Source organism: Agelaius phoeniceus, chromosome 28, assembly GCF_051311805.1.
Source record: "Agelaius phoeniceus isolate bAgePho1 chromosome 28, bAgePho1.hap1, whole genome shotgun sequence".
Classification (NCBI taxonomy): Eukaryota; Metazoa; Chordata; class Aves; order Passeriformes; family Icteridae; genus Agelaius; species Agelaius phoeniceus.
The window spans coordinates 5,446,564-5,465,678 of record NC_135292.1 but is presented as its reverse complement, the minus strand read 5'-3'; the positions used below and the strand labels follow the sequence as shown (position 1 = coordinate 5,465,678).

The following is a 19,115-nucleotide window of genomic DNA, read 5'->3' as shown; positions in this document are numbered from 1 at the left end:
TCCCAGAGCTCTTGAATAAAAAGCACCGCATATAATCGCTGATGTGATTATGTGTTTCTGAACGCTAACATTTTGGCGACCCCGGATGGGACCCTGCGGGTGCTGCTGAGCGAGTTTCGCGACTCGACCGCGCTCCAGCCGGCACCGAGGGATTCTCGGGGAGCTCGATCGGCCGCGACCGCTTCTGCCGCTCGCCACGTCCCCGGGAGAAAGGTAAGGTGCTTTTTACTTTGGTTTGGGTGCCTGCCAATGAGACGCAGCGAAAGCTACGCTTGGTTGGGCTAAAGGAATTCCTGCTGGTACAAGCCAAGGCGCCGTTCCATAAGACAATCACGAGAGCGTTGCGGGTTCGGCAATTTGTGGAATATTTGGAATGGAGAAACTTAAAGGGATTTTGGGCGGCAACACCTCTATCCCGCAAAGTTCTCCTTTGGGGTGCTTATTAGCACATTGGAAACTGGAATTTTGGGGAAGAATTACGTAAAGCTAAGTTGATTGATTATTGTAATACATGGTGGCCAGGATATGCCTTGGAGAATAGTGAAAAATGGCCAAAATACGGTACTTTGCAATATAACACTATTTCACAGTTAATGTCATTTTGTAAACCAGAAGGAAAATGGGATGAGGTTCCGTATGTTGATGTGTTTTTCTATTTACGGGAAAAGCCAGAATGGCAGGATGAATGTGGATTAATGATGATTAAAACATCTGCAAGCAATAAGTGCGGGGTTTGTGAGGAACGTTGTTTGGAACACTTTGCGTTGAAAGAAAGCCTGAGTAGGGAAAATTATACAGATATTGATTTACAGGTAGCTCCAATAGGAACAAGAGAACCTAACCCTATCCCACCTGTTCCATCTGTCCCTATCCCACTGCCTGCTCCTACCCCACCTAGTCCTGAACCTGTCTCGTCTAGTACACCCTTCCCTCTTTATTCTCCTCTCCCATCATCACCTGATCCCTCTTCCTCGGAAGATGAGCAAAACCTAACTGTGGCAGGAAGGAGAGAGAGAGAATCAACGATGGGGTAGCCCACAGAACCAGGAGTCGGTCTAACCTTGCCCCAGTTATGGATAGAAAAGACATAGGCAGACAAAAACAGACTGTAATTGCCCCCTTGCAACAAAGTGTAGGAGTGGAAGGGCCAGTATTTATAAAAGTGCCTTTCTCTCCTGCAGATTTAGTTATTTGGAAACAATCAGCCAGAATTCATAGAGAAAATCCTGATAAAATGGCATGAGTAGTAAAAATGGTTATAAAAAACTTAAAATCTTGACTGGGATGACATACAATAATATGTATATTAATATATTATAAATATATATATAATTATATATAGTATATTAATATATCTAATATATTTATATTATATACTTTGATGGATTCTACTGAGAAAGAGATGGTACTTAAGGCAGCCAAAGAAAGGGCAAGAGAGCACATCAGAAAAGGACTCGTAACAGGGAATTTAGATGAGAATTTCCCAATTGAGGATCCAAATTGGGACCCTAATTTATTTTGCGATATGGGGAGACTACGGAAATATCAAGAGTGGATCCAAATAGGAGTTCAGAATGCTGTGCCCAAAACTATAAATTGGTCTAAACTATATGAAGTTCAGCAGGAAGAGACAATGTCCAGACTTGAACAACCAGTTTCACCAGGGCAATCAGTGCCAGCAGGTTACCAAGGGGATGGTTTTGGGGGAGTATACCAGCTGACTAGACACAGAGCCAGTAGAACAAGTTAAGGAACCTGTTCTAAATATACAATTAGGACATAAAGAGGTCAAATTTCTAATAGATACAGGAGCTACTTACTCGGTATTGAATGATTTGCAAGGACAAATTGGGGACAAGGAAACAACAATAGTCGGCGCTACAGGGAAAGAGGAAAAACGGCCATTCTTGCAACCCCTAGATTTGTGTTTTGGGAACAAAGTTATAACACACGAATTCCTATACGTACCTGAGTGTCCAATTCCGCTTTTAGGGAGAGATTTGCTAGCGAAACTTGATGCGGTAATAACCTTTGAAAATGGGGAGCTTATAATGAAAATATCTGAATCAAAGACCGGACAGATATTAATGATCAAAGAAAAACCTGTTCCCTCTGCCCCTAGGGAGGTAGGAGATGCAGTGATTCCCTCTGTATGGGAGACAGATATACCAGGGAAATCTAAATTGGCACAACCAGTGCATGTAGAGTTAAAAGAAGGGGCGAGGGCTGTACAAGTCAAACACTATCCCATAAAACCAGAAGCATGGCAAGGAATAAGTAAAGATTATTGAGAAATTCTTGAAATACCAAATTTTAGAAGAATGTGAATCAGAATTTCATACACCAGTATTTCCAGTAAGGAAGCCAAATGGTGAATATAGATTAGTGCAGGATTTGAGAGCAATCAATAAAATAACAAAGGACATTTCTCCAGTGGTAACAAATCCTTACACATTGCTAACATCCGTAAAAGAGATATATAGGTGGTTTACTGAAATTGATTTAAAAGATGCCTTTTTCTGCATCCCCCTTGACAAAGAAAGTAGGAAACTGTTTGCCTGTGAGTGGGAAAACCCAGGGAATGCGAGAAAGACCCAGCTCACCTAGACAGGATATAAGAACTCGCCGACCCTATTCGGAAACCAACTGGCAAAGGAGCTGGAGATTTGCACCGAGAGTGGGCAAGTACCAAGAGACAACAATACCTGTTGTTGCAGTATGTTGATGATATACTGATAGCTACAGAAGAAAAGCAACCTGTATAAAGGTAACCATTGAGATTTTAAATTTACTGGGAATGGGAGGTTATAAAGTATCCAGAGGAAAGGCACAAATTGCCCAACAGACTGTGATCTACCTGGGATGTGAAATTTCACAAAGGCAACGAAAACTAGGCACTAACCATATCCAAGCTATTTGTGCTATTCCAGAGCCCCAGAATCTACATGAGCTGCGAGTCTTCCTCGGGATGGCAGGATGGTGTCTCCTGTGGATCATGGACTATGGACTGATTGCGAAACCCCTGTGTGAAGCTCAGAAGATGCAGCCATTCACCTGGGGCAAGCCGCAGAAAGAAGCCTTCCTAAAATTAAAGGAAGCACTGACAACTGCTCCAGCATTAGGCTTACCTGATCTGTCTAAAGATTTTCAGCTGTTTGTCCATGAAAGGCTGCGCCTAGCACTAGGAGTCCTGACCCAAGGTCTGGGAAGCTGGAAAAGGCCGCTGGGCTACTTTTCCAAACAACTTGACAGCATAAGTGCCGGGTGGCCTCCATGTCTGCGGGCAGTCGCAGCCACTGTGATGCTGATACAAGAAGCCAGGAAGCTCACGATGGGAAGGCACATAGATGTCAATGTACCACACATGGTAACCACTGTCTTAGAGCAGAAGGGGGCCATTGGCTATCCCCAAGCAGGATGATGAAATTCCGGGTAGTCCTGACTGAGCAGGATGATGTCACATTAAAAACAACTAACCTTTTGAATCCAGCTTTGTTCCTAGGTACCACAACTGAAGAAGGCCCATTAGAGCATGACTGTGTGGAGGTAATAGAGTACACCTACTCAGCAAGAGAAGACCTGAAAGACGTCCCACTAGAGCAGCCAGAGTGGGAGCTGTTTACAGATGGGAGCAGCTTCGTGGAAAACGGAACCAGATACGCTGGGTATGCGGTAACAACAGTCAGTACAGCAGTGGAGGCAAAGGCATTACCACCAAATACATCTGCCCAGAAGGCAGAACTGGTTGCCTTAACCAGGGCACTAGAATTAAGTGAAGGGAAAAGGATAAATATCTGGACTGACTCAAAATATGCTTTTGGAGTGGTGCATGTACATGGAGCACTGTGGAAAGAAAGAGGACTATTGTCCTTCTCTGGGTATGCACACTAAACACCAGGATGCAGTCCTGCAATTGATAAAAGCAGTACAAAAACCTGAACAAGTGGCAATCATACACTGCAAACCACAGCAATCAGGAAACTCCAAAATCTGTGAGGGAAATCGAAAGGCAGACTGGGCAGCCTGACAGGTTGCTAGAGAGGTGCAAACAACAATGGCATTGATACCTTTAAAGCTTAATGTATCCCAATTCAATTTGCCTCCAGAACCAAAATATTCAGTAGAAGATGAGAGACTGGCACGTTTGCTAAATGCACAAAAGAATTCAGAGGGATGGTATGTGACTGCACAAGGACAGATAGTGGTACCCCCTTGATAATGAGAGAAGTTCTACAAATTAAACATAACGAATGTCACTGGGGTGCAGAGGCATTGGTACAATTGCTAAAGCAGAGTTTAATTTCGGTATGTATGTTAACAATGGCAAAATCAGTAATGTCAAAATGTGATATCTGCTTGAAAAACAACCCAGTGGCTGGCGACAGGCAACCCTAGGAAGAATTCGGATAGGAATAGAGCCAGGAGACTCTTGGCAGGTAGATTTTGTAGACTTGCCAAGAACTCGAGGATACAAATACCTGTTAGTGGGGGTTGACACATTCTCTGGCTGGCCAGAAGCCCTTCCCTGTCTCACCAACCAAGCAAAGGAAACAGTAAAGTGGTTACTACAGGAGATTATTCCCAGGTTCGGGGTGCCCCTAGGGTATCATCAGATAGGGGGCCCCATTTCATAGCTACAGTAGTAAGAGAGGTAAGTAGATTGCTGGGGATAACTTGGGACCTCCACACACCGTGGAGACCCCAGTCAAGTGGACAGGTAGAGAGGATGAATCAGACACTAAAGAGGCAAATCAGTAAAATATGCCAAGAAGCCAAATTGCAGTGGCCCCAGGCTTTGCCAATAGCACTGTTGAGGATTCGGATAAAGCCTAGGAGTGGGATGTCAGTCAGTCCTTATGAGATATTGCATGGGAAACCATATGAATCTCCTGAGCCTAACCCTAATGTGCACGTCACAGGAAAGCAGGAAGTGTATAATTATGTTCTGTCTCTCGGGAAAACTTTAGCTCGGCTCCAGAGCATCCTCGTGTGGAATAGACCGCTGACTCTCGAGAACCCAGTTCATAACATACATCCAGGAGACGAGGTGTACATCAAGAACTGGAACGAAGAACCGCTGAAAGAAAAGTGGAGTGGAGCCCACCAGGTACTGCTGACCACCTTTACAGCAGCCAAAGTAGCCGGCGTGGACCCCTGGATTCACTATACCCGAGTGAAGAAAATCCATCCTGGATCACGGCCTGTGTAAACTGTGGAACCAACAAGGCTGCAGATAAGATGTGTTTAATCACTTTGAGAATGCTATCAGTAATTGTGATTGTCTTTGGGATGTGGAATGCAAAAAGATCAACTAAACACTTTTCATTCTAGAATGAAGAGAGAGGTACAAGCAGAAACACAGGTGATAAAGGTTTCTAATGCAGTTTGGGCTGAGAATGTAATGATTGGATTAGTCAAAGCCTTTGCCAAAATGCAAAACACCTGTAGAATAACTGCCTGTATACCAATACCAAAGGGCAGCAGGAGATCCAGTAAATTGGGGAATCACAACATCAAAACTACCTGAAACACAAAAGAACAAAACAATTGCATGCAAACAGGTACCCGAATCGAGGCAAGTAATCAAGGAAACTTGGGAGAAAATAGGAACATGGATGAGACCCATGGGCCAGAAAGACTGTATTCTAAGTGATGGCACACTAGGAACCCCTATGGGAGAATCAGGAGGCATCACACAATGGCAATGCTATTTGCCACACTATAAAAAGATTATAGAAAATGTTACAGAAACCACTCTGGTACGGAAGTGTGAGGCCAAGGATCAGAAAGATCAGACAGAGCCTTGGGACAGTGCGTGGTCTGTGAGTATCCTTCAAAGATTCCAATGTATGGCAAACACCCCTTGGTGCATTAAGTGGGAAGGCTCCGAGAATGAAACAGATCCAGCAGTAACAAACACTGCCACCAGTAGCAGAACGAGGGCAGACCAAGTAAGGTGGTGGGCATGTAATAAAACTTATGACTGCACTTCTGATGATGCAGAGATAAAGCAGATGCCACCCCTGGCAATAGCCCTAAACACTGGCTGTGCTTGCAGAGGGATCAAACATAAACAAGGCAGAGGGAATTATAAAGCAGTTGTAGGATGTACCAGGAGTACAGTCCGAGGTCCAGGACAATTTGTATGGGCAGCAAGCAATGGCACCTGGACAACACATCTGCCTGTAGATGGGAAAGTAAAGGAAATTACTTTAGGCCTCCCAACCTCATGTCCAATTTGGAAAAAGTCCCCATTTAACGGAAAACATGAAGTTGTGCAGATAAGAGCAAGACGAGAAGTTCTAGACAATGAAAATCCAGATGACACTTGGCAAGAACCCTCTGGTGGAGTGAAATTTGGGTGGGCCCGAGAGTCTTTGCTTGGTCCTACAGCAAACTATCAGAGTAGAAGATGCTGTACAAACTTACAGGTCAGGTAGATAGACTGGCAAGAGTCACCCGGGAAGGATTTAAAGAATTAAACGTACAATTACAAGCCAGCACAAAAATGACTTTACAAAATCGATTAGCCTTAGATTTGTTACTCCTGAAAGAGCATGGAGTATGTGGATTTTTAAAGGGACAAGTTGGTCACTGCTGCGTTCACATCCCAAATGTAACTGCAGATGTAGAATATGACATCAATCAGTTGAAACAAAGAGAGCATGAAGCACAAGAAGAGCAGAAGGATTTGACTACGACCTGGCTAGGCAAAATCTTTAAAGGGTTAGGGTGGAATGTGAGTTCATGGATTAAATCTATCATTGAGAGTGTGATAATCTTACTAATTGTATTCTTAGCAATTTGGTTAGTTCACAGCATCTTAAAAGGAGAGATACAGAAGAAAACATCCTGGAACCAGAAGATAATAAAGGCACTGACACGAGATCCACGCCCACCATCTTCTGGTTCTCCAGTTCGTGACAGCATCCACGACAACGTTTACATCAACCATGGACCTGAAGAACATCAAGAATAAATTGAGAAATAAAGGACTGTATCAAGTGAAAACATTTACACCTATAGAGAAGTGAAAATGCTTTCAAAGGGGGGAGAATGATAGTGGGGCCCTGGAAAAATGTGAAAAATAGACTCTGAAAATGTTAGGCTTTGTGCTTGCCAGATCATGTGAAATTGCACCTGCGTAAGCAGAACATGATAAATGATATAATTGTTAGATGTGATGATTGTTTAGTAATTAAATATAATTATTGTTTAATCATAAGAAGAATCGTGAGAAACTATGTTAGAAGTTTGAGGGGGGCCACGAGAAGCCCATGCTTGGCTGAAATCTATGTATACAATAGAACAATATAAGTTTAATCATTAACATGAAAGTTATATAAGGATAGAATATAAAAACATGTTCATCCCGAACCCATGTCGGAGTCAGATTTGGGTTGGTACCCCTGACACCCAGAGCTCTTCAATAAAAGCACCTGCATATAATCATTCTGGTGATTATGTGTTTCTGAACGCTAATATACCCAGTAAAGTGTTAAACCCTTCCCAGTTGCTGTGCATGAGGCTCTATGAATATGCACCAGGCTGATGTAAGGGGAAAGGTATTTCAGGGGATCCCTGAAGGTAACAGGGTGCTCCTGCCTCAGTGCCAAGATGCACCCAGTTTACATCTTCCAAGAACTGTTTAGCATGGCTCTGCCCTGGATCTGCCTTTTTAGAGCATGCAGATTCCTTGGCTGTGGTTTTAGTCCATTCTCTTTGTCACCTCCAGGTTTTGAGCCTTGGTGCACTCTGCCTTCAGACGGGGAGTGCTGATAGTTGGCAGATCTGTACAGGTGTCCTCATCCTGGGTGCATTGGATGTTATCCCATCCAAGCAGGCACTTTAGCACAAGCAGCCTTTTAACAAGCTTAATTAGCGACAGAAATAAAAACTATATAACAAAATATATATATAATTTACATATATATTTAAATATATATATATATAAAAAAAATATATATTAAAAATATATATATAATTTACTTTAAAAAACAGTCCCAGCCTGATCCATATGGTCCCAGAAACCTGGGATCCCAGTCCATACAGTCCCAGTCCATATTTAATCCCACTCCAGGCTATCCTGGTCTGGAGGGTTCTGACCCACAGGATCCCCATCCATGTGATCCCAGTCCAGGTGATCCCAGCCCATCTTTGATCCCGGCCCATCTTTGATCCCAGCCCATATTTGATCCCAGTCTGTGGGGTCCTGCACACACTCCCAGGGTCTGGAATTCCAGTTCCCAGCCAGGAAAAAATGTTCCTGCCCTTGAACTTCCTTCCTATCCCCTCAACAAATTGCAATAAAATTATAAAGAAAGAAATAATAATTGAAATTAAATAAATTATAATAAAAATAAAATATAAAAATCTCAACTCTTCTTTACAATGATTCAACTCAAACCAACAATAACTATTATTATAATATTACCAATGCATATAAATAAACAAATTATATATCAAGAAATACCTTTTGAAAATTTTAACTCGATGACTAATGTACTTTAGATAAAAATATCTAAAGAAACTACCATGCAATCTTACACATCTTAGTTAAACAATTCATATTACAAATATACTAAACACAAAACCAAAACACCACTATAATTTCTCAGACATTTCAACCAAACAATTAAACTTTAATAACATCCTTAAGTACTCCAAAACAATTAAAATTATTTTTAAAAGGTTTATTGGGGGTGCGTGGTTTTATTTGGATATTGGTTTTTTAATTGTTAGAGGCTCGATGATTTAAAAAATGGGATTTTTATAGGAATTGAATCAGCTGAGAAGGTGGCATTCTGCAAACAGAACTGACTGAAAATGAACGGGACAGAAATCAGTAACTCTGAAAGTTTTATTTGCTATCAAATACAACCCACACACCCAGGCCCACACAATCCCCATCCCATTGCTCCAAATTGGGATCCCACTTCTCCCAGTCCCCTTCTAACCCCATCTCACCCTGGTGGCTGTGGAATGGAGAGTTTAGCATGGGATTGAGGTTTTTTGAGGAGGGAACAAGAAATTTGAGGAAGGATTGAGCCTTTTTGGGTTAAAATTCAGTTATTTTCAGAGGGATTTGAGTGGTTTTGAGGTGACTGTTCCATCCCTCTTGGATTTTGGAGTGGAAACACATGGAGAAGAGAAAAAAATTCAGGCCAAACCAAAGGACAAGCAGCCAGGAGTGTCCCCAACATGGATCACAGGGAATGTGAGTGACCAGGGCTGTGCCCAAAGTGCCTCCTCCAGTGGGGGATGGAGCTGCAGCAGCGCACGAAGCTCTTCCCGCACTCGGGGCACTCGCAGGGCTTCCCTTACCGGTGCCTCCGTTGGTGTTGGGTCAAGTTAGAGCTGCAGGAGAAGCTCTTCCGACACTGGGGACACTCGTAGGGCCTCTCCCCTGTGTGGATGCGCCGGTGGGTGACGAGGGTGGAGTTCTGCTGGAATCCCTTCCCGCAGTCTGGGCAGCGGAATGGCCTCTCCTCTGTGTGAATCCGATAGTGCCGGAGGAGATCAGAGCTGGTCTGAAACCTCTTCCTGCATTTATCACACTCATAGGGCCTCTCCCCAGTGTGGATGCGCCGGTGCTTGACAAGGTCAGAGTTGCGCTTGAATCGCTTCCCACAGTCGGGGCATTGGAAGGGCCTCTCCCCTGTGTGACTCTGATAGTGCAGGAGAAGATCAGAGCTGGTCTGAAACCCCTTCCCACACTTGGAACACTCATAGGGCCTCTCCCCTGTGTGGGTCCTCTGGTGCCGGATCAGGTTGGACCTTTGGCTGAAGCTCTGTCCACACTCCCCACACTCGTAGGGCCGTTCCCCAGTGTGGATCCTCTGGTGCACGATGAGGTCGGAGTTCCACCTGAAGCTCTTCCCACAGTCCACGCACGTGTGGGGCTTCTCCCCATCATGGAGCTGCTCATGGAGCACCAGCTCCGAGCTCTGGCTCCATCTCCGGCCGCCTTCCCGGCCCAGGCTGCCTCTTTCCCCCTCACATCCCCGCCATCTGCGTTTGCAGCCCCTCCTCATGCGGCATCTCCGGGCCTTTTCCTCCCCGTTGGCTTCCTGTGCCGTGGAGCCGCTCAAAACGGCCTCTGCCACCAGGTTCTGCCGCGGGCATTTGTCCTCCCTGCTCTCCATGCTCAGCTCCTGCTCTGGGCGAGGAAGGACAAGGACAGCATGGGATTTGCCTCCGTGCCACAGGCAAGGGCAACGAGATCCCCCCAGGCCGTCTCTGGGGACGCACTGCCCCCTCTTGGCTCTCCCCATTTCGGGATGCCGGGGCTCTTTGGGCTCCCGGGCTCCCTTCTCCCCTCATTCTCTGCTCTGCGCTGCAGCGGCTCCAAGGAGTCCCCCCTGCCCCTCTCCAGGCTCTTGAGGCTCCCGCCAATGGCGGCGCTCCCCCCTCTCTGGCCTCCCCACTTTGGCCTCCTGGGGCACACAGGGCTCTGCTCCTCCAGGCTGCCTCTGCCGGCAGCCGCCACCGCCACCCCCCGATGTCCCCCCGAGGGGCCTTTTCCGCTCAGCCTTGGACTTCTTCATTCTCCAAACATCCCCCCAAAAACCCAACCCAGGGACCCCCCGGGATATCCGGGCCGGGCTCCCCCTCCCCGCTCACCGGAGCCATGGGGGGGGGCGATGATCCCACAGGTGGGGGCTGCGAATTCAGGCAGGGATCGAGACCGCGTGGCTCCCGCAGCTCAGCCTTGATCCGCCCTTGTCCCTCCTCTTCCTCTTCCTCCCGCTCCTCCTCTGTCCTATCTCCACCTCCCTGTCCTCCTCCCCCCTAACCCCGCCTCCTTCACTGCTCTTTCTCCTCCGGCTCCTCCTCTTCCATCCCCCCTCCTCCTCCTCCCCTGTCTTATCCCCACCTCCGTCTCCTCTTCCATCCCGCCCCTTCCATTCCTTCTCCCCCTCCTCCCCCCTTACCCCGCCTCCTCCTCCCCCTCCATCCCTGCCCTTCCCTCCCTCCTCCTCCTCCCCCAGCAGCAGCCACACCCTCGGTGCCCCGTTCCCGCAGCCCTCGCAGCCCGCGGCAGCAGCGGCCATGGAGCCGGGCCAGGTCGGCATGGGCAGCGCGGGGCTCTCGGCTGCTCCCAGCCGCTGCGGGCGGGGGGAACCCGGCCCGGGCCAAAGGAGAGGCAAACTGGGCAAACTGGGGGCACATCACAAAGCTAAGGATGCAGCAGAAAATGGAGCTGAAAGAGTTAGTTTAATATTCACTCCAAACGAGGAAAAACTGGAAATTCCAAGGTTTAGGGAAGCCGAGAAAAAAGAATTAAACAAGATAGGAAATGAACAAGATAAATCAGGGAAATAGAAACTTCTACATGGAAGACAATTACTTAATAAAATGTGCTTACTAGGAAAAGATTAGAAGACGTGCATCAGAAACCCCACTGGCGTACTCAAGCTTTGTGTGATCATTTCTTAAGGAATTTTGGGTGCACTGGGATTTTTGGTGTAGCAAAGCAAGTCACTGAAAGATGCTTAATTTGCCAAAGGATAAATAAAAAGGTGATGAGAAAAACAGCATTAGGAGGTCATGAGTTAGCTCGTCGACCATTTCAAAATATCCAAGCAGAAGTTTAGATTTGTTAGGTTCTGGATTTATTTGGAAAAAAAACCCATTTAATCTAGAAGAAAGAGAATATGCCATATGTTAGACAGGAGATTTTAGGAGAATAAAAATCTTTGAAGTATCAGAAACACCCGAGGAAAAAACCAAGAAAATAAAAAGGGGAAATGAAAGGGAGGGGAACAAGAGGAAAAGTCAGAAAGAGAGTGGGATCCTCTGCAGCTCTTGCCCCCTCCGTTGGCGGCCGAGGCGCCTGTCCCGGGTCCCGGCTCGCTGCCCGCCTCAGCTCCGCCTGCCCCGGTTTCCATCCCAGGTGCGGGCTCACTGCCCAGGGCAGCTCCACCTGCCCCGGCGCTGGCGGTGAATTTGTGTGCCCTGGCCCCACTGCCCGGCCCGCGGCCGCTCTGCCGGCCATGCTGGGCAAGATGGGGTTGCTCTGTCCTGCCGCGTGGGCCGAGGTCACCGCGCCGACCGCACCGAGGGCGGGTCCCAGCCATCCCATCCCCGGCTGCCCTGCCCGTGCCAGCTGCGCTGGGCAGCGCCGCTGCTGCTGCCGGGGTCTCCCACCTGCCTTTTCTCTGCCGGGAGCTGCCGGATCAGCCGCCAGAAGCCATGTGGGGGCTGCCCACGCTCCGGCTCGGCCTCCACGGGAAGATCCCCCTCTGGCGATTCCGGCAGCAGACCCTGCCCACACTCCGACCGAGCCTCGGCGGGATATCCTCCCCTGACCCCTCCTGCTCTGAGTTACGTCCCCTTGGTAACCACAGCTCCGGCTGTTCAGGGAAAATCCCTCTCTCTACAGGAAGCACCTTATCAAAACACTAGGAGCTCAGTTAAAAGGCAGCCCTCTCCAAATTCTTTCTCAAAACACGGGAGAAAGGCTACAGAAGGTAAAAAAGTGAAAGAGTTAGATGAAGGGATTGCTCTATTGCCGTGAAGAGAGGTTCCCATGGCAGGGATGCGCTGCCCCGCCCCGCGGGAGCCACCGGCGCCCCTGCCGGCCGTGCCCGGAACTGCACCCAAGGGGAAAGCGCCGCAGCCGAAAGGCCGGGACCGGCTCCGGGCTCTGTTTGTTGTCACTGCCGGAGCTGTTTATACACACTACTATTATTATATTATACACACTAGTAAAGAACCGTTATTCCTAATCCCATATCTTTGCCTGAGAGCCCCTTGATTTCACTATCCTAAAAATTAAGAGGGAGGGGCTTTGCATTCTCCATTCCAATAGAGGCTTTTTCTGCCTTCCCAAGCAGACACTGTCTTGTAAAGCAAGACAAGCACCCACAGGCACTGAGGGGGGCTGCAGGAGGGGCAGAAGAAGGCCCTGCAGCACTTGGGCACAAAGGCCCAGCAGGTGAATGCAAGAAGGGAGCAGCAAAAGGCCAAGCTGAAGGCAAAGGCCAGGGCAGAGCTCCTACAGCCCCTGAGGGATCAGCCCCAGGGCCCAAGGGGGCCCCAGCACCCAGGGCACGGCTCGGCCACAAGCACCCGGCAGAGGCATTGCCCTCCTCGGCAGGGCACAGCCCACCCAAACAGCCCCTGGCAAGGAATCAGGGCTCCGGCTGCAGGGCACAAGGACACTGCAAGCAGAGACAGCAGCACCCTCAGGACCAGCAAGTCCAGCCCGTGATGGACATGGATTGGCAGGGCTGTCACAGCTCCCATCACACCAGGGACCCTCCACACTGGAGCCCTTGAGAACATTCAGGTGGGTCTGCATTGAGAGGAGGCATTTCCTGATGGACACAGGGGCCTCTCAATCTGCTCTGAATCTTAGACCTAAAGGGGAAAATAGTAAAGGAATATTTTAATTTTTAAGGGAATGAGTGGGAAAGATGAGCAGGTATGATTTGTTCAACCACTATTAGAAGCTGTGGGGGATAGGTTTGAAATAAATGAATTTCTTTTTCTTCCTCCTGTGATTGTAATTAACTAGGAAGGAGTTTGAGAGCTGGATTTTAATACTGTAAAAAGGGATACAGAGGCTAGTTCTGTTGTACCTCTGTGTCAAAAGTCTGACAAGGCCTATGCTGAAGTGAACCCAGAAGTGTGGGCAGCCCCAGGGAAATACAGAAAATTAGATATGGAGCCTCTACAAATTAAAGCAACCAGGACAAGCAATACCCTGTTCCAAGAGTGGGAAGGAAGGGCTCACAGCCTGGTATTGAGTCCCTGTTAAAGGCAGGGCTTTTGGAGCCAAGGATGTCTCCCTACAACACTCCTATCTTGCCAGTCAACAAACTGGATGGATGGACACAAGGAGGAAACACAGAATTTTCAAGTGTTAAAATTAAGATTAACTGAGGCGAGTGGCCTGGGCCTTCCAGACAGGGAAAAAGAATTTGAATTATAGGTGGACGTTAAACAGGGTCTTGCCAAAGGAATTCTTGTGCTAAAATGTTTAACCCAGTGGCCAGAGAGCAGCCTCATTGTCTGCAGAATTGTGCAGCCACAGCTTCCGTGGGAGCAGAGGCCTGAAAACTGATGACAACAGGAGGATCTCCTAGAGTTCAAGTCTGGCATCAAGTTAAAGCTTTGACAACCAAAAGAGCCTCTCAATGGATGAGCAGGGCTCGGTTATTAAAGTATGAAACTTGTTCAATGGCACAGGAGGATTCAGAACTGAGGACAGGGCAAGGGTTTAACCCAGCCTCCTGTTTGAACAGCCTGGAGAGGGGCTGGCAAGGAACCCAGGACTGCACTCAAGGGACAGAGCTCCCGAGCCAGGCTGGGAGAGATTGATGGGACATTCCCTGGCCTGAGGGAGACAATGTGTTTGTGGATGGCTCTGCAAGGGCAGCAGGAGGGAAAAGAGCTACAAGACAGGCTGTTATTAAGGAAGGGGAATCAGACAAAGCGCAGGTCACCGCCCCATGCTCAGCCCAACCCGCGGAGCTGTGGCTGCTTGTAAGAGCCTGGCACTGAAATGCCCTGAGCAAGAAGGCTTCAAAATCTTCTGCTGACACCATGGCACCTAACAGGGGGGCAAAAGCAATTCTGACTGCTTCAGCAAGCACTGGATCACTTATTAACCTATTGCTAAAACAAATAATTCAAAGATAATGGATTGTGGAAGCAATAGATTCAGATGGGGAACTCATTTTACAGGAAAGACCCTTCAGGGGGTTATGGCAGCTTTAGGAATACAATGGGACCTCCATAACCCCTGGCAAGCCCAGAGCTCGGGTTGGGTAGAAAGAATGAATGGGGAAATAAAGAAACACCTTTGGAAGCCGGAGATGGAAACCAAGATGCCATGGGTACAGCTTTTGCCATTGGCCTTGGCAAGAAAAAGAGCCAGACCCAAGGCAGATATTCAATTATCTCCCTTGGAATTCATGTCTGGAATTCCTTACCTGGGCAATTCTCCACCTAGTGCAGGGTGGAAATAAGGGATGTAAATGTAAGGCAGGCTGTAGCCAGGATCCTGTCTCCTGTGGAATCTCTCCCCCAGGAAGCTGGGCTGGCACAGAGCCTGCCCTGGGACTTTGCTGTTGCCAACACCCAGCCAGGCCATCGGCTCCTGCCTAAGGAGTGCAAAGCAGCACCACTGGTGGCCAAGGGGCCCACGCCAAGTGTCCCTGAGGCCAGAAACAGCCGCCAGCACAGCTGAGCACGGGGGGACCCCTCAGCCTGGCCTCAGGGGCTCTGAAGCCCCGGAGATTTGCACTTCCCGCCTGCAGCAGGACCATGGGAGCCGCCCCTGAGCCTGCCCTGAAGGCAACGCAGCAGCAGCCAGGGCTCCACAGCGGGCCAAGCCCCTGGGCCTGCCCACAGATCCTCTGCTCAAACCCTCGGGAATCCTGGCCACCCTCCCCTGGCACCTCCAGCCACTGCGGCCAAGCCTCGCTGCCGCTGCTGCAGCTCCAGCGCTGGCTGGGCCTGCACTGCCACAGCTGCTGGGGAGCACCGCGGCACAATTCCACCCTGGGGCTCACTCACACCCACACTCTGGGCTGCCTGTGACTGCACTGCCTCAAAATGTACCCATCCTGCTTCTTTTAAATCTTATTTCTCTGCTCAGAAAGGTTTCTCTACTCAAAGGTTTGCCTTTGGGAAAGACATTTTAAAGGTTTTATTTAAGGGGTTCCCAGTCTATTCGGATGTTAAACTCATCTCCACCACTCAATGGAGATGAGTTTAACATCCGAACAGACTGGGAATAGCCCAAAAGACACCCACAGAGATAAGGACCAGCAACAAAACATCAACGCCCCGCAGCAAACAGCAACCAACAGCTACCCCAGACACTGCCCCAGCACAGCTGGAGACACCTGGTCTGGAAAAGGCTGAGAAGGAAATCCAGGAGTGTGGGCGGAATTCACATCAGAGGGGAAGAAATCCGAGTCTAATAGGAAACCAAACACTAAAAACTTACACGACTTGGAAGCAATGAACATTAAAGCAGTGGATTTAGATTGGTTCAGACTACGTAAAGTTTAGGAAAAATCGAGTAAAACTGACATGTCATGGAATGATTTTTTCTGCACAGCCGGGCTATGTGTGGATGAAAGTATTTCTGTTGCACATCCTGGCCAGAACCAAGTAATGCCTTGACTCTCTCACATTAAAGAGATTCTTGGAGAGTTTTTGTTTTCCCTACAGTTTCAGTGATAAGATTACAACATGAGAAACATTTTTTATAATAGTCCTGCTTTATATTGTCAGGTAGGTTTGGGACAGAAGGGTGAGAATCAATTTTTGGTCAGGTTTTTTCCATGTTTGCCTTTATGTTGCATTTTGCAAAATTGAAGAGCTTTAACGGTGATACTTTTAACTCTTAAATAGTTAATACTTTTTTTAAATAAAGCAGGGTGAAGCTGCAAAGGGAAACAGCAAATGGAGAATGTTGGGAAAACTTTACTATAAATAAATGGGGGGGAATTGAGATGAGGGACTACATTTTGTTCGTCATGAAAAAGAGACCAGTGTGTTACAAGAGTTGTCTGCTGACTATTTCTGTACTACTTCATGAGATATGAGCTACAAGGATACCAGGGAAGGGGTTGCAGGAGCCCACACATAGTCCCACCCAGCAAATGGTACAAACAGATAACTCACAGGGAAAGGCTGGGGAAAGGGCAGGGGCAGATAAACACCCAGCAGGGAAACCTTTCCCGCTGACAAATGGTACAAGCAGATAACTCACAGAGATAACGACCAGGGAAAAGCTGGGGAAGGGGCAGGGGCAGATAAACAGTCTGCAAGGCAGGATATTTGCTTGCTTAAGCTTGATAGGGCACATATTGCGTTAATCATAAGATTTTGGTAATTTTCCACAGAGAAGTCACCAAATAAGGACATAGGGTGAAGAAGACACGGCTGAGGAAGACTCCGCAGCCTTTATCACCGACCACCAGGAGACAGAAGGATGACCCCCTAGCAACAACCAGCGCAGGCGCAGAGAACTCCGAGATAACATGGACTCCTGAAGGATGGAGAGGATAAAAGGACTGAATCAGAAACTAGTTGGGGCGGCAGTAGGTGGAGCGGAGACTCCCCTGTCGCCCAGCGCTGAGCCTTTGCTTACGTAGTATAACTGCTTCAATAATTAATAAATTCTTTGATTGGAAATTACTCGTTTTGAGTCAATTTTGTAACAATGGGGTGTCCAGGGGGTCCCTGTGCCCAGGAAAGGGGGTGCACGGCCCCCGGTGTTGAGGAAGGTGGTGGGTGGGGGCTGTGGAAGGCAGGAGTGGGGGTCCAGGGGGTGCTGGGGTCAAGGAAAAGCGGGGGCTGGGGTGTCTGAGAGGGGGAGGGCTGGGAAAGGGGGTGCGGGGGGGCATTGGTGCTGCATGAGGGGGTGCAGGAGGGTCCCCGTGCTGGATAAGGGGGTGCAGGGGGGGTCCCTGTGCCTGAGAACGGAGGGTTTGGGAGGGTTCCAGTCGCAGATATGGGGGTGCACGGCGGTCCTGGTGCAGTGGAATGGGGGTTCAGGGGGTCCTGGTGCTGTATAAGGGGATGCAGTGGGGTCCCGGTGCCCAGGAATGGGGGTTCAGGGGTGCCGGTGCCAGATAATGGCCTGGCTGGGATCTGGTGCTGGGAAAAGGGGTGCAGGGGGTCCCAGGGCCAGATAACGGGATGCACTGGGGTCCCGGTGCCCAGGAATGGGGTTCCGGGGGGTTCCATTCCCGAGTTCCGGGGTTCAAGGGGTCCTGGTGCCTGAAAATTGAGGTTCAGGGGGTCCCGGTGCTGGGTAAGGGGATGTAGTGGATCCCGGTGCCCAGAAATTGGGGTTCAGGGCGGTTTCCCTGCCCGGGAATGGGGGCTCAGGGGGTTCCAGGCTGCAGATAAGGGGGTGCAGGGGTTATCGGGGCTGAGGAAGGGGGTACAGGGGGGGTCCCAGTGCCCCGAAATGAACGTTCAAGGGGGGTCTCTTGACCCCCTGGAACCCCAGGGGACCCTCCGGGATCCCCTGGAACCCCTTCCAGGAAGCGCCGGCAATGAAGAACTGGGGGGACGCCGAAATTTGGGAGATCTGGGGGTCCAAAAGCCGAGGAAAAGGGCGGGTCTGGGGTCTGGGAAGGACGAGGTGACCGGGAATGGGCGTGCAGGGGGTCCCAGAGCACTGACGGGGGTGCGGAGGGATCCTAGGCCCGGATTAGGGGGGGCAGGGGGGTCCCAGTGCCCAAAAATTGGGGTTCAGGGGGTTCCCATGCCGGGGAATGCGGGTTCGGGGGGAGTTTCCTTCCAGGAATTTGGGATTCAAGAGGGTCCCGGTGGCCGGGAATTGCGGTTCCGGGGGCGTCGGTGACCAGAAATGGGGATTCAGGGGGGTCCTGGGGCCACATGAGGGGGTACAGGGAGGTGCCAATGCTGGGCAAGGGGGTACAGGGGGGTCCCTGTGCCCAGAAATGGGCGCTCAAGGGGGTCCGCGTGCTCAGGAATGGGGGTTCAGGGGGGTCCCGGAGCTGAAAAAGGGTGCTGAGGGGGTCACAGGACCGAAAATGGGGGTTCAGGGGAGTCCCGGTACCCGGGAATGGAGGTTTAGGGAGTTCCCGGTGCCCAGGAATTGCGGTTCAGGGGGGTCCCGGTGAACAGAAATGGGGGTTCAGGGGATCTCGGTGCCAGATGAGGGGGTACAGGGGGGTCCCGGTGCTGGGGAAGTGGCGTGAGGGGGGGTGACATGACCCAAAATGGGGGTTCAGGAGGGTTCCCCTGCCCGGGAATGGAAGATCAAGGGGGTCCCGGTGCCCGGGAATTGCGGTTCAGGGGGGTCCCGGTTTCGGGGGGTCCCACTCACCTTTGGTCGCGGCCCCCGGGTCCCCCAGGAGCCCCAGGAGCCCCCGGAGCACCCCCAGCCCCAGCGCTGGGGCCATCGCAGCCGTCCCCGATCGCGGCTGCAGAGACGCGAAAGCGAAAGTGCCCGAGGGAGCGCGGGGGGAGGGGGAAAGGGCGAATTCCAGGGAATTCACCTGGATCCCCTCCTGGCACCCCTCTGGATCCCTCGGCGATCCGTCTGCGACCCTCCAGGGCCGCGCCCTGCGGGACCCCCGGGCCGGGCTGTGCTGAACTCCCGGCCCTGCGCT

General features: G+C 49.7%; 2 protein-coding genes across 2 annotated transcripts in view; both read right to left on the bottom strand.

The window, feature by feature from the left end:
* The window catches only part of LOC143696103 (uncharacterized), a 136,133-nt gene that overhangs the window by 66,083 nt on the left and 50,935 nt on the right, over window positions 1-19,115 (bottom strand). The gene's annotated exons all lie outside the window — the stretch shown is intronic.
* LOC143696047 (uncharacterized) overlaps window positions 9,321-19,115 on the bottom strand; it is a 343,050-nt gene continuing 333,255 nt past the window's right edge. Inside the window, exon 6 of the mRNA XM_077191253.1 lies at window positions 9,321-9,873. Within this exon, the coding sequence (XP_077047368.1) occupies window positions 9,321-9,873 (553 nt within the window). The remainder of the gene's footprint in view (window positions 9,874-19,115) is intronic.